The sequence below is a fragment of the Aphis gossypii genome, chromosome 2 (assembly GCF_020184175.1).
Source record: "Aphis gossypii isolate Hap1 chromosome 2, ASM2018417v2, whole genome shotgun sequence".
Taxonomy (NCBI): Eukaryota; Metazoa; Arthropoda; class Insecta; order Hemiptera; family Aphididae; genus Aphis; species Aphis gossypii.
Window position 1 is genome coordinate 24,223,518 of NC_065531.1, and position 20,089 is coordinate 24,243,606.

The window sequence follows — 20,089 nt, forward strand, 5'->3', positions numbered from 1 at the left end:
TCTAATTACCTACAATTAGGTACATATATTAAGAAGGTCAATATCTAATATTTTTGTTGTTAATTTGCCATGTTCGTGCCTATTTGCATTGTCTTAGACCCAAAAGGAGTGTATATCAGCTGTACAATATGGTCGTGTGCGCTACCGGTTGCAATCCAATTTCTTACCTTGGCTACGGCTGTTACTGCGGTTTCCTGGGTTCTGGATCGCCGGTTGATCCTATAGACAAGTTAATAAACACAATTAATCTATTTGTCGTTCGTCAAACGATGGAAATTCATATTGTTTTACTTTGTTCTTTCCGGACAATTTTTAGCTGCTGCAAAATGCACGATTGGTGCTACGACAGTGCCGATTGTCCAATGTTCCTCGAATACTTTACGCCGTACGCCTGGACGTGCTACAACAAAAAACCATTGTGTTGTAAGTACATATAATTAACGAATTAAAAAAAAAAAAATTCAATCGTGGGTATTTTGTCGTAACAACAATGATTATAATAGTCGGGTAAAAATGAATAAAGACGATCGTATTCATAAACGACGAGTTTAAAACAATACGATTATACGAATAAAACAGAAACGTTCGTGCTATATACAAAGAGGCTGTGTAATAGAAACGTTTTTAACCCTGCACGTATAACAGTACTATAGCATATTATTATTTTATACATTGTAGTTGAGATCAATGTAATTGTTGCCTGTTGGCAGCGGAGTGTCCATACCACGGAAAAGAATTTATAATAATTTTTTATTTTATTTTTATATGATAATAATTATAATAAACGGTTTTAAACAATATGCAACTGATGCCTTTATAAAATATCACAATCTAGCTGAGATCACAAAAAAAAAAATTCCGTGGCTATAAAGTTAATTCGCAGAGTATATCCATTCTTTGAACAATTGTAATTTGTATCGAATACGTTTTTATTTATTGATAAGTATAGTATACCGTTACGATAGAATGTCGGTTTTGAGAAACAAAATAATTAAAATATACCAAACATATTTACACTGCTATATAGAAAATCTGAGTTGGGTTCTTGAAACAATGCGATTTTAAATATGAATTTTCTGCAGTGAGTATAATATTAAACAATTTAAAAATCACAAAAAAAAACACACACACATGGTTGTTAATACACGTCGTCAGTTGTCGCGACATCAGAATTGCATCTCTGCAAATGACAATTATACCTAGTTAGTCATAAACGATAGTACAATAATACCTATTATATGCAGTGTGTAATGTATATGTGTGTGTGTTAAACCTAATAAATTGGTTAATGGCCCAAGAATTATTAAAAATATCATATATATAGTTGTAGCCATTATTCTTTATATAATACCAATACTATTAAATAAAAGGTGAAAGATGTTTTCTATTTGAAAGGGAACGGGAGTAATTAAGCAAACTAATAACCTTAGTAGCTCAAGCTGGAATAAAAATAAAAATAAAATATATATTGTATATGTTATTCGAAAAAATACAAAAGTATGCATATATATTGTATATAATAGTTATATCAATATAGCTGCAAGTAATAAATACAATTCTGCAAAATCACGTATAAAAAAGGAGAAGCGGTGAAATAATAATAAAAAAAAAAAACATTAAATACATTCACGAAATAATACAATAATAATATGTGTTATGTATACCGGCTATTATAATAATTAGATATTACCTGCACTTCTCAGCAATTGTATATGTAGAATTGTAGAGGTGTATATTATAATAATAAAAAAAAATCTATGCAGATTATATATAACAAAGGGAAAAATGCTGCAACGAACAAAGTTCCCGTAGAGTAGAGAAGTGTACAAAAAATTATAATAACGCCGTGCACAATAATTCAAAGTGATCATTATTTTCACCTTAAAAATATAGGTACTACACATAGCTATAATACATATATATATATTACAATATGACATAGCCGTATACCCTAAAGTCCTAACCTGTGTATTATAATATTATTACATACACTGATTATAATCGTGTAGTTTGTTCCAAAATAAAAACCGAATCTGTCGCGCACAACGTAGTAATATATTCTTATGTACATATTATATTATGCGTGTATACTGTATATAAGTTATCAATAGGGCTAGGATTTATATGCAATAAAAAGTTGTAAAATATGCATTTTATTTACCAAAATATGCAAAAATATGCAAAAACAAATTTTTATTATTTCTAGAGTATTATTATTTATCATAATTCAAAATTGTATTATTATACATTAAAATATTGAATATTAGTTTATATTATATCATTATTACATGCTACTATAATGTGTTGTTTCAATAATTTTCAAATACAACATCCAGCGATTTGAACGTAAAATAGATTTATACTGACTAAAACTCCTTTCCACATCACACGATGTTATTGGTGCATATTTTAAATAATGCGATTTATCCTGGAGTTAATCAATATCGATTTCTTAGATAGATAATATTTATACTTTATATTTACAATAATTCGACGGATAAACCAAAAATTATCGATTTTATGAAAAAAACACATTTAAAATTAACAATAAATTATAAAAATTTGAAAATTTAAGTTAAAAAAAGTCAAAATTCCAAAAATCTATAAATATGCAATTATATGCATTGTGTTCAAAATATGCAAAAATATGCAAAAATAAATTGGTTCTATTTAAACGAGAATTAGCCAAATCGTGGACAAATCTGACAACCATTAAATTTGGACTTAAGGAAAAAAACATGCAAATGCATATAAATCCTAGCCCTAGTTATCAAATACAATAATAACAACGCCGGCCTTCAAATAGTTATTAAATGTGCAATGTTTAAGTTAAAACTACGTTAGAAAGCTGCAGTTTCGTGGTATATATTACTTTAATGCACAGTGCCGTAGTTGACATCAAGCTCGGAAATCGGCTTACGCGGCTCATTGATTGATCCGTTACTAGTTTAACCTTTTTTCCCGTAGTTTTCTTATTTCGATGTTTCTTCGATTTATAACCCCCACGCGATGTACGCCCGTCGAGAACGGTAAATAGACATCAGCCACGACAGACAACGGTTACGATTTCGTATAAATCACAAACATAACAAATAAAATATAATATTCTTAATTACAATTATTTACATGTATACATAGTGCACGATTAAATCAACAAAACTGCTATAACCACTTCGATGAGAACCGAACAAATCTATAGATATACCTTCTTGGAAGGTAATTTTGGAGGGCGGCATGAGATACAATTATTTTACTATCAGTCATCTCTCACCGCATATTTGTTTAGTTTGATTAATTTTTTACTCACGGGTGCTTTAATAAAAAGCATCGACATATACAATAAAGACACTGCATGTAGGTAATAATATATTAGAAGATAATAACTTTTTACTCTCGACCTGTAAATGTAATGTCATTAAAAAGGTATATATTATATGGAATAAAATTAAAAAACTAAAAACTCGAATTGTAAAAAAATTCCCTCGTGATAATCGGTATAGCTTAGGTCGAACGCTCTCGGTGTACTCGCTTTGTTATATATACGACTTAAATGTTTCATTGTAATATTTTCATATATAATACCATCTATTTTACTGCTGATTATACAGCATTAGGAGGTGGTTGCAGTCAGCGGTTGTGCGAGTGTGATCAACAGCTGGCCATGTGCTTGAGACGTTTTGGGTGCCCAACGCAGAAGGCGATTTGCAAAACAAGCCCTTGGAGATGGTTCCAGAACATGTTGTTTTGAAAGGCAACGGTATGTATGTACTTCTGTATTTTTATACATATGTACGTTTACATTACGATCTTATAATAGCTACTCGAATTGAGTGGCGACGAGTGAAGTCTGGATTTTCTATAAACTTGTAGTCTAAATTTTGGACTATACTGTCAATTGGGGGATGATAAACATAAAAAAACTATAAAATATAAATTAATCTAACTTCACGGATCCACCAAATTATATTTATTAATATGGCTCGAATTTTAAAACATGATAAGCAACTAAAAAAAAGTCGGCAAGTGGGTACCGCTCTGCCGTACATTAGGGGGTGGGGTGGACCTCGGACTAGGGTAGATTAAATTTGAATGCAATTATAGGTATCATTGTATACGAAAAACGATTTGAATGGAGATGATTTGTCAGTCTAGAATATATTATAATTAAATATTGTCATATATTCTATTTTGAAACAAATATTCCGATTTCATAAAAATTTAAAACTCAAACGATCAAAACATTTTTCCTATAATGACGCTTCAAATTGTCTCTATAGCTTTTTGAAGCAAAACTTATGGAAAACTTAGTGTTGAATTTTTTAACGTTAGATATAAATACAAACAATTTTATGAATTTTGAACTACAAAATAATTTGCAAATATTCATGATTTTGACAAATTTTTGTTAAAATTTGAACTTCAAATGCTAATAAAAAAAAATTGTGCCTATGTATTCTTATAATGTTTTAATCACTATAAGAATAACATATGAGGAACTTTGTATAAAATTTACAAATATTTTTATAGGGCCAAAAAAATTTTATCGACACTTCAAAAAAATTTTTTCAGAAAAATTGAAAATTTCAGTTGTCTATAAATAGCTCAAAAAAACTCAAAATATTTTTAAAATTAAATCATGTAAAGAAAATGCCAATCTAAATAACTGGTAAAATTTTCAAGTATCTACGACTTATACTTTTTGAATAATAACAAATATCAAAAATCGTTTGAGGCTAAACCGTTATTTAACGCGGTTTTGTAAAAATTTAAATTTCAAACACTCATAAAATTTTTTTGTCTGAATCCGGTAGAGTTTTTTTTACAGATATTTGAAGAAAAATTTATGGAGAACCTTGTACCAAATTTTCAAAACTTAGTTGTAAAAGAAAAAATTTTTATGATTTTTCAACTTCAAAATTACTTGCAAATTTTCGCGTTTTCGACAGATTTCGTAAAAATTTGAACTATAAACGCTTATAAAAAAAAATTGTGACTAACGATTTTTAATTTTTTTTTAGCTATAATAAAAACAATTCATAAGGAACCTTGTATTAAATTCTCAAAATTTTTGGTCATCCAACAATTTTTTATCGACACTTCAAAAAAAATTTCTCAAAAAAATCGAAAATTTCAGTGGTCTATAAATAACTCAAAAAAAGTCAAAAATTTTTGAAAATTTAACTATATACAGATACTACTGACATTAACATTTGGTGAAAATTTCAAGTATTTTCAGTGATTATTTTTTGAATTACAACCACAAAAAAAAATCGATTTGGTCGAAAACTGGTTTTGCGTGAAAATTGCCGTTTTTCCGTCATTTTTTTTTTGTTTTTCTCTATTTTTTTGAAAACTGTTGGAAAATGTTAACTTTTTACCTCTATAATGCTCCAAGGATATTCACTTTTACATCGTAAACCACCCCCGTAGTTTGAAATTGGAGCATTATTTCAACTAGTTATGCTGTACACAGACACAAAAAAAAAAAAAAAAAAACACACATCATTGTAAAATCAATACATTCATCACTTCGTTCAGAATCTAAAAGCACACGATTTTTTTTTAAAAAATCAAAAAAGAAGAATATTTATTTTTTAAAAAAAGAAGCATGACCAAAATTAATATGAACTAGTTATAAAAATGAATACAATTTTTTTTTTAAAAATTAACTTAAATTAAAAAAAAAATTAACTACCGTGTATTTCCCTTGATTTACAGTAGTGAAACTGTTAAACTGACTGTATTGTCCGACAGAATATTTAACATAGAAAATGAACTCTCTACATCCACTGAAGTGATCGGTGCATACTTCATACAAGTGGTTTTAAATTACAACAATAAATTTTAAATTTTGAAATGGTCGATATCGATGTTATAGGTATACTGATCATTTAGATACTGCAGGCTGTTATACGTAGATCGATTATCTATACGCTTAATAAATGTAATAAACAACCCGATAACGAAAACAATAATAATCCAATATAACCACCATTTAGTCCGCATTCTGGGTTTTTACACTTCTTATTAATTCAATTTTTTATTATTACTATAGTAGCATAATAAACATGTAAAAATTATACAGCGAAATAACTGAAAAAAGCAACAAAAAAAGCATTTACATAAAAAAACAAAAATTAATCGGTTTATTTGGAATCAGAATGACGTGAAACGAATTTATGTATAAAAATTAGATTTCTATCTCATATATAAATAAGAAGCATAATATTATTATATACTTTAAAATCCGAGCCCTATAATCATTAATAATAATGTTATATATAGGTATCTCCCAATAGAAGCATGCCCATGGGAAAGTATAGGGGTTAATCCCCCCTGGATCAAAAAAATTATAGATTATAAATAATATTTATAATATTTTATCATAATTCATAAAAGTTATTATTTTATTAAATCGCGTTTGCGCTCTTGTCACTACTCGACCGTTAACAAACTATTCAGTATTGTCCACTAGATGTTCATATAGAATATTATCTGTTTTATTTAACTCATATCACATGGCAGTTCACAGATTTCATAAAACTCGTTAATTATTATAGTTAATACATAGACATTAGACATATCAATATTATTAATATTTAGTAAATATGGTTAGAGAGAAATAAAATTTATTTTTATTTATAGTACATAAGACAATATAATACACCTATAATAAGCATATTCAAAAGTCTGAATTTTTTTTTAATAATTTTATATTTCTGTGAATATTATGATGTATAATTAACTCTATAGTGACTATTTATTATTATTTATTTACTAATTGGTACCTATTAAGTCCAATTTTATAAATTTATTAAGTAAAAAATTAAATAGGTTAGGATAGTAACATATACTACTTTCACAGCTTCGCCATTCTATTTATGTAATGCTTTATTTGTAGCTTATTATATTAGTATTTAGTACATTATACAATGTACAAAGGACTTATTATTTTCTAATGACCTTTTTTTCTGCTTATTATTTCCTAGTCGCCTCCTCCCCTATTCAAAATGCCAGGCACGCCGCTGCCCCCAAATAGGTGATTTAATAAACTATAACTATAGATTGTATTTATTATTGATTTCAGACAGCTGTGGCGTATATACAGTATTATATTTTAACACGTTTTATAGACGACGATAGCTTCGAATTTCGTTCTAGTCATTATACCTATGATACATCATACCAGTAGAAGCGACGCATCGCCGCCATCAACGTGAATATCATACTAATACTAATATATTATATGTATAATATATATGATACGTGTGCACTATACGAATAACTCGATATATATAATATACATAGATTGTTTAAAACATTCACATACACACATACAAACGTATCAATCGGAACACTTTAATTTTATTATTAAAATAATTATGTATAACTTACGTCGAAACGATTGAACAACTTGAGCCTTTGATTTCGGGTCCATGGTACGACTGGAAGGTGTCGTAGCGTTATATTATGGAAATCATATTATGGATCGTCCAGCTGTACGCGACGACGACATATGGAATTATCTGAATTCGAGACAGACTGCTGCAGATTCACGAACATTAATTTTATAATGTCTACATCATTACAAAATAGAATAACCGTATAAAATCCTGAGGAACTTATTTTTTTTTTATTGCATTATTGGGTGCTCGATGTATTGAACTGAAGCTGTTTTCCTACCGAACCGAAATAGTAATATTGTATTATTAACATTGTAACACGCAATGATGAATTAGTTGTTATGTTATTTTATGGATTTAATTTCTGTTACCATAATATTTGAGATTCGAAGAAACGCGCATTTTTTTCGTATATAAAATGTATCATAATGTTAAATGTATAAGATGTACAACTTTAAACCGTTTGTAATATTATATTTTGTAAAAACACTTCCTATACCTACATTATATTGTGCGTTTATAGAAAAACTAACGAAAAAAATAAAAATCTTCGATTACACAAACTGAACGCATATTGTATATTATATTACATTTCCATTTGTCACTAATATGTATACCTAATAAATAATAATCTATTGTATGTCGTAGCTTACATAGTTTCAATGCCAAATATTAGCATGAAATTATATAATATAGATATAGAATACAAGTAAAGGTGAGAACAAGTACATTGAAGCCTTCTTCCCATGACCAAAATGTAAAATGGGTGACGTAGGGACATTCAAGTAAATATTTGGAACAACTCAGTAAAAAAGTTCAAAGTGGTGTTAAAAAGTGGAGAAAATAAGGTCTATGTATAAATGTATTATGCGTACATCGTATATACAATATACATGTACAAGAATTATACATCGTACAAAATAAAGATGATCATATTTTCATGTAATATATATATGATTCATATGATTATATGATATATGATATCCTCATATATTCAGGGTAAAATACAATAAACCTATATACTATATATAGTATAATATAGGACATAGGTATATAAGTCCTACATACTAATCTATGTAAGTACCTACAGAAACAATAAACACTTTTCACTCGTAAAAGTGGTACTATTAAGTATAATAGCTGTATCGCATAATTCGCGGGGATGTTAGATTATAAGACGTCGTGAGATGAGCTCGTAAACCCTCGAATTACTGGCATATTGTATAGGATTTAGCAGTTATAGAGATCTATACTGTATTCCCGTTACATCTTATTATTTTTGTCAGTCAGCCGTGACAGATTTCTTTCTTAAAACTGAACCTAGATGATCTGTTTAATAAAAACGTCACAGAGGTCGCTCCTCTCACATTTCACGTGCTGCACTGAATCAGATGTCGGCCGTCTTGTAATGACATCTCCGCAATAATACTTTTCGGTCTCTCTTATATCTTTTAACACACGAGTTTTTACATTGTTAATCGTATCAAAATGGTTTAATTAAATAGTAAAATATATAGTTACCTACTTGCGCTTAATGTTGGATGTTGTGCATCGCTGTTAGTCGGTTGAACTCAAACTTTACAAATTCACACACACACACACACACACACACACACACACACACACACACACATATATATATGTGTATATATATTTTACCATCGCCATCGCAGCAGTTTAATGAGTTATATATATTTTAGATACCGGCCATCATACTTGAACAACACTTTTTCTTACAGCCACTTTTTACACTGTACCTACTACGATTTGCAACACGCGTGAGTTTTTTAGTCAAGGGTAATAGCGTGGACAATATCAGCAATCGATGTTAGCTGTTTCCGTTAACACTTCCTATAAGCTAAACATAATATAAGGTACCTACCGCCTGATGGCCAAAGCAAAAATGTTGTAATCACCTATAGATATTATTAAAATTGAATTTCATGAATATCATACGGTTTTTAAATATAAATATTATAAGTCTATTAGATTTATTCATTTATAAAATGTTAGCTAATTGCAAACTGAAAATTGATTAACTTTGATTTTAGTTTAATATTTAATTAAATAATAGAAAAAGTTATTATTTTGTATTTTTGTGGACCTATATAGTTAAAAATAAATTCTTATAGGTATGTACAAGATATAATAATTAAATAATAATATATATAGAAATATTTATAACCCATTATAATTTTATTTTGATAACCAAGAATGTTTAATTTATTATTTATGTGATTAATAAAATAATATATATTATCAAATATTATTTGTTATATAAAAGCTTTTATATAACTAGTTGTATTGTATAAAAATTAGCTGCGATGTATCAACGAATAATATTACAGTATAATGTTTATTTTAGTACCTGGGATAAAAAAAATTAATTTTTAAAATCGAAACTATATTTATTATTAATTTAAAAATAAGTCGTTTATCGCCATTTGCGAGAATTTAATTATTGTTATTATTTATTTTAATTGAGTGTTATAAATGTTTAACATTGCAGTATATTTGTATAAATATTAAATTTAATGCCATATTATACTCGTAAGTCTTAAATTCTTTATGTTTATATTATAAACTTTATAACAATTTATACATTTTCAATTTATATTATACGTGTATTAGCAACTGTATAATAAGTAAATAATATACTGAAAAACTTTCTATTTGTTTTTCACATAAGTATAAGTAGGTATTTTGAAGAATTATTAAGACACGTATTAATTTATCATATCTCACAAAGTACCTACCTATAGGTACCTAAATATTTAGCCAAACTGATCTTTAATCTTTTATAATTATAAACTGTCAAAATGTAGACTACCTTAGTATAGTTATTTAATGTAATTCAAGATATAATATAGACATGATGAAATTTATTCAGATAATAAACTGTACTTACCAATTGAATCAATTTCTTGCTTAAATGTTTCTATTTTATGTGTTTTCTGAATGATCGTAAGTTCGTAATTAGAAGTACAGTTTTCAATTTATTGCTTTTGATCTATTTTGCTGATACCTACAATTTTTTTGTGACCAACTTTTTGTGACTAAATTGCTTAGTAAAATATAATTGAACAATAACTAAGGACTAAGGTTAAAACATAAAACTATATAGGTACATATGTTAGTTACCTATATAAAATTATCCGAACCGAAGTAATTTCACAAGTCTTTACTCAATATTTCCAAAAAAATTCTATGTATACGCATCAAATTAATAATAATTAAATTAATTGCAGTACCTATTATATTAAAATTTTCTACGTTGTACTTGGTGAAAAATTATGTAGGTAATTCAAATATAATTTGATTCATATACCTAATGTTATACCCTTAATGTTGTATAAAAAAACTCAGTATTTATCAATTAAAAAAAATATTAATACATTTTTTTTTTTTAATGTTTTACAAGTAGATATATTGTATTTAATTTATAATATTATTCATATTATTTTAATATTGTTTTTGTATTTTTTTATTATTATTTGTAGTTAGTAAAATGTTAACAATTGTATTATTTATTTATTAGGTGCCGCAGGGACGTACGCAGAAAAAAGTTTCGGGGGTTGTTTTTGAAAATCAGTTGCTGAAAAGTAGAACTTTTTTTTTAATAAACATACGAAATTTTTTTAAGAAAATTAGTTATACTTAGTACTTACAATACTTTTTTAAAATAAAAACAAAAAAAATTACAATACTAAATCTAATTTTCTTGTAGTTTTAGCCATTATGTTAAGGATATCTTCACAATTCACTTCTATGTCTCTATGTACATTTAACAATGTTAATCCATTTAATCTTTCTTCGCCTGTTTTGTTACGTAAATACGTTTTCAATCTACGAAGGGAAGAAAACGAGCGTTCACTTGTAGCTACGGATACTGGGAGCGTTGCACCAATACGCAAAAATCGATGAACTGATTGGTACAGTGTCGAATTGCATTGGTTTAGAGCTTGGATAAAGCATACTGGTCGATTTTCATTTGGCATGCCCAAATAATGCCTGTAACATATATAAATGCAATATTACTGATATTAGTGAGTTAAATTAGCATGCAAAACTCGAATGATTAAGTTAGAGCTTACCTTCGCCACATAACTATTTCGGCTATTAAGTCCTCTGATGTTCCAAGTATCTCATTTGGCCATTCTATTATTAAAGTGTGTGCTGTTTCTTTAATTCCATCTGTATCCAACGCTATACATTTCGACGGCAAAATATTCTGTATTTTTAAAAGTAGTGTACTATGGTCAAGAAATCTTGAGCTTAATTGATCCAGATAATGATCTAAAAATGGAATAAATATCGATTTACGATAATATGCTTCAGGGTTGCCTGCATAATTTTCACGATGTATTTGATTTTTAACACGCCGAGGAATGATCATTTGGACACCGGTTTTTTCTGCCATTTCCATAGCTTGTTTAAATACGTTTTTAAAATTACTTTCTGCATTTTCTCTCATCTGATTGATTTCTTCATACAAATTATTTGAATACTGAACGCAACTGCTTAAATCGCAATCTACTTTTTGCAATGATAAGCTAAGATTTTTAGTCAAGCTAAAAATCGGTTTTAGTACTAATAATGCAACAATAAATTGAGGTGTACAAATTGATAAAAGAAGAGTGTGTGGTTGTACTCCATCAACTTTACAGGTTGTTACTTCCAGTTCTTCAAGCGCAGAGCATATATATTCAAAAACATCATAGAATAAACTGAGTGAGTTTAAATGTTCCACCCACCTTAGCATGTGTTATTGCTAAATTTAAGTTGTGATTAGCACAGTGCACATAAACAGCCTCTGGACAGATTTTTTTAATTATAGCTGCACAACCATTGTATTGTCCACTCATGGCACGCGCTCCATCGTAACCTTAAAAGAAAAAATAAATATTCACGTTTTATTTTATCACTTTATTTAATTCATACGGACTTTTTAGTTCAATTAAAATAAAATAATAATACAAAAAATATCAATTATATGACTAACAATTTACTAGACTTAAAAATAATTACCTTGTCCTTTCATAAAAAGTGTGTTTACACCAAGGGCATTTAAAGTGGTCAGAAGCGTATTTGCAAGTCCTTCCCCTGTAACAATCTCAACTGGAACAAAGCACAGGAAATCTTCTCGGTTATGGGATAATTTATTTTGATGTTCTTTAAATTTTTCAAGGGGTTTCTTCCAACTGCGAAACGAAGTCTGTATAAAAGCTTTTAGATTTTCGTGATTTCCTTTACCTGCATTTTTTTGGGAAAATGAGACGCAAATTCTACAATAGGCTCCGTCCTCGATTGCTGAATACGTCAACCAAGGAAAAGACCGCAACCAAGAATGTTGAAATTTTAATTTCCATTTACTTGAAGTTGGAAATTTACAGGTAATATCAGGTACCCATGCTTTTACAATAAGTTCATATTTCTAGTTATCATTTAGTGATTTTCGACAAAAATTAGCCACGTCATTAGGGGGGTCCTAAAAATGAGTAAAAAGTAATTATAAAACATGAAATTCATCTCTTATTGAAATATGATAATCGTTAGAGGTCTAATCAATTGAAGAGTTCGGCCGAATAACGTGAAAAGTGCCACTGCGCTTTAATTAAATATAAATTAAAATATAATAGTTTACGTAAAATTGTTAATAAAATAAACGCGATGCCCGGCGCAATGATAAGAGACCTAATAAATAGATGATAAAACACACGTCACATGAACAGAAAAACTAGTGTACTGGAAATTTATTATTAAGTCTACAGTTCAAACACTTCAATCGTACAATATCCGGTTATCGCCTTATCGGAAATGAAAATAATACAAACTATTTCGAACTATAAGTAAATAAACCGTGTGGACGTGTGGTACTGAGGTGTATGCAAAATCATAAGCAGTAAGTACTTACAAGTTGACTGTCTACTACTACAGATTTTGACGTTGGCGATGTCGATAAACATTCAATTTCTATTTCTGCTGGTGCCTAAATAGCGCAACAATCAACATTAGAAAACAAGTTAAAATATTAATAAACAAAAAAAATAAAAACTATCACGCACCTCATTATTCTCAGTTCGAGATTTTTTATTTGTTGAGAAATAAGAAAGTAAAGTGTTTCTTTTTTTTGACGATTCCATACTTTATATTAGTATAATATTATAAACCAACTTGAGAGTTAAGAAATAAAATAGTATAATATTGTCACTTTTCGTGCCTCGTTTCAGATACAAAACAAAAACATTAACGATAATGTCGATAACAAAATATTATAAAGGTGCGTTTACATTAGAGCCCGAACACGAACGAACGCAAGCGAATAGAAACGTCATTATTTATAAATTATAACACTACAATTCGCAGTAATTGTTCCGTCATGTATAGTTTTGGTATTTCCCATGTCTGTGCACATTTTAGAATTCTTTTTACCCACGTCAATACACAATAGGTATAATTTTATTTTCCTTTAGTAGGTTTTTCATAAACACAATGTAATATTATACCTGTCTATTAAAGTATAATATAAAAATTAATATTGAAATTTAATAAATAAATAACCATACAAAAACCAAATATTTCGGGGGGTGTTTGAACACCCAAAACACCCCCCTGTGTACGTCCCTGTTAGGTGCAGTATATTTTGTAGGTATAGTTTAAAAATATTATTCTAATTATTTATTATTTTAAATTCTATTTTCATATTATTGCAAATACCTACAACAGTTTTCATTAATATACCTAGATATATAGCTACGAAAAACCATTACAGCTATATAATAATTAACGAGTACCTACCTAAGTTACTAATCATAAAATATAATACCTATATAGTAATACTACAAGAAAAAGTGAGCAGATGACAATAATACCACTTATCTTTAAATATTGATGAGTGCATTTCAGTATTTTTAGGGAGGTCCTCCTTGTCCAGTGAGCTATAATTATCTATTTTTGATGTAATTCCTTTATTTCCTTTACGATCTTCTTTCTCGTTCGGGAGTCTTGAACGTTCTAATCGAATTTGTGATCCGCACCACCGGTCAATAGGCGTTGTGCATTATTGCGTCGATACTATTGCGAAGGCTCCGCCTTTGCGCCAATCACGACCGTTTACTAAGTAAGGCACCGCCCATTGTCGTGCGTGATTTGTTCTCACGCGTGGACGTCGTTCGTTGTTATCTGTTATCAGTACCGATATCCGCGTACGGCCACGCCTCATGTTGGCAACCGTGTAATATTGAACGCGTTCGGTACATAGCATAATATTATTAAATAATTAACAAAAATTACTTCCCAGAAAAACTCTCGGGCTTCATAAGATTGTCGGATTTTTTCAAACTGTTTTAATCGAATGAAGATAGCTTTCTACAACTATATTTCATAATTACTATGCCATAATAGTTTCTAAAAAAAAAGGCTTACAATTTTTGTATCTATTATAAAGTTTAAGATTAAAATATATTGAAAAAGCATACTATAGAATAGGTACCTACCTACTACTCTTATAATGATCTTAATCAAATTTGATCGAGAGAACATCGTATCCGCACGCGTTGTCTTCGACTTACTAACGTAGGTACAATATTGCTGCAAATTTGCGTTTAGCAGAATTTTATGCCGTTATAGCTTTAATATTAGAATCGATTCGCCTATTATAAAACTTTAAGGTAAGAATATTGTCCAGGTCACTACGTACATTTTTATTGATATATTTTTATTTTAAACACAGATTAGGTGGATCATTAATACCCGTAGTATATATTTTATGAGAATAACATTGCATTGTGACACGTCCAATATTTATGAAAGATCTAATATAATATAAATTAACATTATGTCAGTTTAATTCGCATGATTCATTCGCAATCCGAATGAGCTACAATAGTTGAATAATATTATACACAATAGATGGAGTGGACGAGGCAGGATGACGGGTAAGAATAAGACGGCTATTTTTCAACGTTACATTAACTTTATTTTTCACGTCAAAATCAAAATAAATCACTTGCGCAACAGTAACAATTATAATATAATTATGTTTTTTATTTTTTTTTAATTATATATATATAAATAATACCGTCTAATATATTTAAAAAAATAAAATAATATAATAATAAAAGAAATTAAAAGAAACGAACAAACACAAAGCACATTCTAAGGCTTTTATTCAAACTGGTACGCGCAACAATAATTAGGTACAAACATCTGGTTCGCTCGCAATCATTTATAAAATTATAATAAATACACAATAATAATGCTATCAGTAAAGGAAAAGAAATAAAATAATTAACATATATATTTTATCTACAATGAAATACAACGATAAATAAATTAGTTTACGAGTTACCGGTATTTATCAAATATAAATTACGATGCATTTCACTAATATAATAATATACTTTTCATAGGTATTTTGTTTTAATTCACTTCCTCACTCAAAATTCATTTTAATTGCTTTCCACTTAATCACTACGGAATTGACTTTGCTAGAGGTACAGTAATGTTCTTATATTATAATATATATATGTATAAATATATATTTATAAATATTAAGTTAAATATCTAAAATCTCCTTAAACTAAAATAGTTATTTTTACGACGCTCTAGCATAATTTTTTTCTCGATAATACTACATTAGGCCAATGCAAGACTTATCACAATTATTAATATTATATGGATATATTTATTTAGTGTATTATATACTAAATCTTTTACGAGTTTTTATTATTTTTAATTTACTTTAGTAATACACGTATAGTAATATAATATGGTTTAAATAAATTTAATAATCTAAGGACTACAGCGCCCAGCTACCAAATCAGTGTTGCCACAACACAATAATAATATACAACGAATAATAAAAAAAAAAATTAATCGAGAGATTCAGAGACATGATAAAGGCGGGGCGGGATAGATTGAGTTATTGTGATTGTCTAACGGTTACAGAAATGGGGTAGATTGATTTTTAAAAAATATTGTTATAGGCGCATGAAGTGCTCATACGTGCGATGACTAGTGGTCCCTGGACACAAGAGATATAATTTTTTTCTTCGATATTACAACAAGTGGTTTAGAAAAAAAACATAATCAGTGCTGCTGTATGATTGTTTCAAGGGTTTCAGGTTTGGACAAGCAACACAGAGTCAACTCTTAGAACTCTCGTCTGAGACTAGACATAATTACTAAATGTTATTACATGTTACGTTTTTTTGTTACACTTATAAAATTAGATAAAAAAAAAAAAATAAATAAAATCATAATCATAACATTATTCAACTACTTTTTCGTATATAATATTGAGCTAAATTGTATTATGTAATTTCTCTCCTACTGATCTTTTATTATTTTAATTTTATATATATACAAACAGGTACAACAGAGGTGGGGAACAGAGTTTATGGAGTTTCGGTGTGGTTAAAAATTAAAAATAAATTGTAATTTCGCCATCGCAAATGATTGACGAGAAGTTATTAAAATTTAGCACCCTAACAAAAAAAAAACGAATAAATGGTGAATTGTGTATATGTGTGTGTATGTATGTTTGTGTAAAATAATTGGTTTGTTTAGTTTATAGGAACGCCCAGCACTCGAGGATCTTGACAACAAAATCTTGTTCGTTGACTAAGGGTTCGTTGCCGTATGTGTTGCACGCTTCGGTCCGGCCTTGATTCAGGTCACCATCCAGCCATAAACCAAATTTACCACTGTGAAAAAAAATCGATCGAATGAACATAAATATCTTAGAGCATAGGTATAGAGAAACAAAGGGGGCAAACTATATGTTTTCGTTCAGCAAAAAAGGTTAGAATTAATAAATCCATCATCGAATACTCTCATATAGGAATAGGTTTTAAATTGAATTTTAAAAATATAAAAATATATATATATATACTCACTCTCCAGCCCCGATCGATAGGCTCTCATTGTTGCCTTTAATGAAGTACATATTATCGCCGGTCCAGTTGTACACCTGAAAATCGGGACAGAACGTAAATAGCAGCGATTCACCAGTACCGTAGAAATGGTCACTCATTTTCAACGCGCACGACGTTAGTGCTCCAAACACCTGCAACAGTGATCGTGGTAAAAACAACATGATAGACAATTAGACGATCTAAGTATCGCGTAATCGAAATTAGATTTAAAAATAAAAAATAAAATTGGCTACTTACGTTGTTTTGCGTGTCTTGGATGACTAGGAGTATAGGACTTTCAACTTTGCTCATTTTTCGGTACATGGAATTTAAAGAGAAACCGTGTTGTAGTGTGCTAAAGACCAGTGTCCACATATATCCTGAAACGAGAGAAGAAAAATATATTACACACAACATATTACAATATTTACATTAAGAGAGAGAGAGAGAACAACTCCTCCAAGCCAAGTGATATAGATAGTAGAAACCTATTCAAATATATCAAGTCACAGGCAATTCTACACAAAAATAGCGACATCAAAATAAAAAAAATATTTTCACTATTTGTTACCAATCTGGTACTATGGTCGTTTACGTATTATAATAATTACCTAATAAAAAACTAACGTAAAGGTGTACTTCTTACCACACAAGTTTTTTTTTTTACAAGAAAAAATACAAATCGTTGTACTGATGATAAAAACTATATTGAATTAAAAAAAAAAAATCTAATTTAAAATAATATCACAAGCTATGTATAAAATATAATTTTACTCATGAAACGCGAATTTTTTAGTGTGCTTTATTATTATTTAATAGAAATAATCCTTTGTAAAGCCTTCCAAACACAATCTTATTCATCAAAGACGAGATATATAATATAGCGACGGTGATAATAATAATGTTATAGAAGCCTCGGAAGTCAGACACTCAGACGTATATACACAAATACAATACTGTTGGTATAAACTCTGATGATGCAGAGTTATGTACTATGGCTCTGGTAAACTTTACATGTCGATATAAAAAATCAGCAATTGGACCGATGATGACGGGGGCATACGCGACAAAGGACAGGAAACCGTCCATTATTAGCGACACTAAAGTATGCTACCGTCACTGCCGATGAAGCACAACAATAATAACAAAAGCCTAATAATTATATACGCAATTGGGTCTTATATATATAAAAAAAAACGAGGAAAGCTTATTTTATCATTTTTAAAAATTTTAAAGGAGTAAATAAAAAAGTCTATACGGAGCATTTATTTTCTATAAATACATTCAAAAAGAGAAACTATTCGATATAGACAATTGTAAAACCAATAGGTATGTATAATAGGGACGTCGTGTTGATTTAATGTGTATTAAATCAAAATATTGTTATGAAGGTTTTTAATTCTAATTGTACATAAACTGAAACAAATCAAAAATTTTCATAAATCGTTTATCAAACTACTTATAAAGCTAATTTTTAAACTAAGGTTTTATTCATCTCATACAAATTTATATTAAATTATTATTATACCTAAAGTATAATAGAACTCTAATACAGCGTATATAATTCAAATTCTGGGAAAGGTTTTTTAAGTCAAATAATTTCATTCAACATTTAATATAATACAGTTTTAGACATAATTTATTGCGTCGTAGGTATTTGTTTTCGAATAAACAGGTGACCTTAGAAGATTCATTAATATTAAGTAGCTGGGCAATGGTGACTCCAGTCACTTAGAAACATTAAATCTTAAAAAAACATATAAATGTCCAATAAAGTAAATTTACATTTTAACAAAAAAACTACCAGAAAATCTATACCCGTACAATTACACAAAGGATAAAATATATTTAAATGTATAATTTTATATTTATCTATAAAATAAAAGTTAATTTATTAAACACCAAATTTAATAAAGTTTACTTTAAATCTATACGCATATAAATATATATATAAAACATTTAGTAAAAATTCGTATTTTTAAAATGATAATAAAAACAAAAACTAATATATTATATTATGGACAATATCCAAAAAAACCATATAATATATAGGTATATGTTTATATCAAATAGATCTGAGCAAGATTTAAATAGAATGCTAGTTTAGAATAAACAAATCATAATGGTTGACTTGTTTTGGTTAGCAACTTTAAAGATGAGACACATTAAAAAGTTTGAAATATAAACCAACATCACAACAAAATAAATTCATCAGCACGTTTTATTTAAATTTCCTGTACAGACGGATGACAAAAATAATAAGATTAACTATGCATTAATAGGATTATTAATAATACGATTAATATTGTGTTTAAATTACATTGCAAAGTTTTATATCATTTTTAAACGGTAGCATTATATTATTTATTATCCCTTAAAAATGTGTATTCCCGCAAGCTATAGTAAAATATTGCATTTAATTAAATAAAAAAATACTACACAGTTCATAATTAAAATGTCGTATTCAGTAGCTAGCTAATGCATAAACATTAAACATTGTGTTTTTAATTGACAATATATAGTGTAGAGAAATAAATATTATGTGGTGGACATGTAGGTAGTTTTGATTGATGAAAATGGAGAAATTATAACTTGTCAACGTTGATACCAGGGACGGTTAAGAATAACTAGACCAAGGATGAAATGTTTAAAAAATAATATGACGCCATATATAAATATTATAATAAATACGTATTTACACGTAATTTTAATATTAAAAGCTAGTTTGTCTTTAGAGACTACATTATAAGAAACTACATTTTGCTTAGG

At 28.4% G+C, this 20,089-nt stretch overlaps 3 protein-coding genes across 19 annotated transcripts in view; 1 reads left to right on the forward strand and 2 right to left on the reverse strand.

Moving 5' to 3' along the window:
* The window catches only part of LOC126550052 (basic phospholipase A2 pseudexin A chain), a 23,735-nt gene extending 15,769 nt beyond the window's left edge, over positions 1-7,966 (forward strand). Inside the window, exons 3-6 of one of the 3 annotated variants that reach the window (XM_050200857.1) lie at positions 98-229; positions 317-423; positions 3,609-3,761; positions 7,088-7,966. In XM_050200857.1, coding sequence (XP_050056814.1) covers positions 98-229; positions 317-423; positions 3,609-3,748 — 379 coding nt within the window. In that variant the 3' untranslated portion in view covers positions 3,749-3,761; positions 7,088-7,966. The remainder of the gene's footprint in view (positions 1-97; positions 230-316; positions 424-3,608; positions 3,762-7,087) is intronic. The other 2 variants (XM_050200858.1, XM_050200856.1) reach the window with 2 other exon arrangements.
* Positions 7,967-10,647: 2,681 nt separating this feature from the next.
* Positions 10,648-14,787, reverse strand: LOC114132660 (52 kDa repressor of the inhibitor of the protein kinase-like). Of its 2 annotated transcripts, XM_027998171.2 has the most exons (6): positions 13,469-14,787; positions 13,318-13,392; positions 12,657-12,891; positions 12,432-12,604; positions 11,498-12,288; positions 10,648-11,414 (listed from the first exon to the last, which is right to left on the reverse strand). In XM_027998171.2, the coding sequence occupies exons 5-6, from the start codon at positions 12,163-12,165 to the stop codon at positions 11,102-11,104; spliced, it is 981 nt and encodes a 326-aa protein (XP_027853972.2). In that variant the 5' UTR covers positions 12,166-12,288; positions 12,432-12,604; positions 12,657-12,891; positions 13,318-13,392; positions 13,469-14,787; the 3' UTR covers positions 10,648-11,101. The 2 variants fall into 2 exon arrangements, with proteins under 2 accessions (XP_027853972.2, XP_050057707.1); XM_050201750.1 differs by having other exon boundaries at positions 13,318-14,787.
* Positions 14,788-15,428: 641 nt separating this feature from the next.
* The window catches only part of LOC114132669 (oxidation resistance protein 1), a 161,606-nt gene continuing 156,945 nt past the window's right edge, over positions 15,429-20,089 (reverse strand). For all 14 annotated transcript variants that reach the window (XM_027998188.2, XM_027998184.2, XM_027998187.2 and 11 more), the window contains 3 exons: positions 17,579-17,700; positions 17,303-17,472; positions 15,429-17,110 (listed from right to left, as the gene is read on the reverse strand). In XM_027998188.2, the coding sequence (XP_027853989.1) occupies positions 16,975-17,110; positions 17,303-17,472; positions 17,579-17,700 (428 nt within the window). In that variant the 3' untranslated portion in view covers positions 15,429-16,974. The remainder of the gene's footprint in view (positions 17,111-17,302; positions 17,473-17,578; positions 17,701-20,089) is intronic.

Coding starts and splice junctions, on each gene's coding strand:
- LOC114132660 (XM_027998171.2), bottom strand. CDS start 12,165: ATGCTAAGGTGGGTGGAACATTTAAACTCACTCAGTTTATTCTATGAT. Junction 11,415..11,497: donor GAAATAGTTATGTGGCGAAG/GTAAGCTCTAAC, acceptor TATATGTTACAG/GCATTATTTGGGCATGCCAA.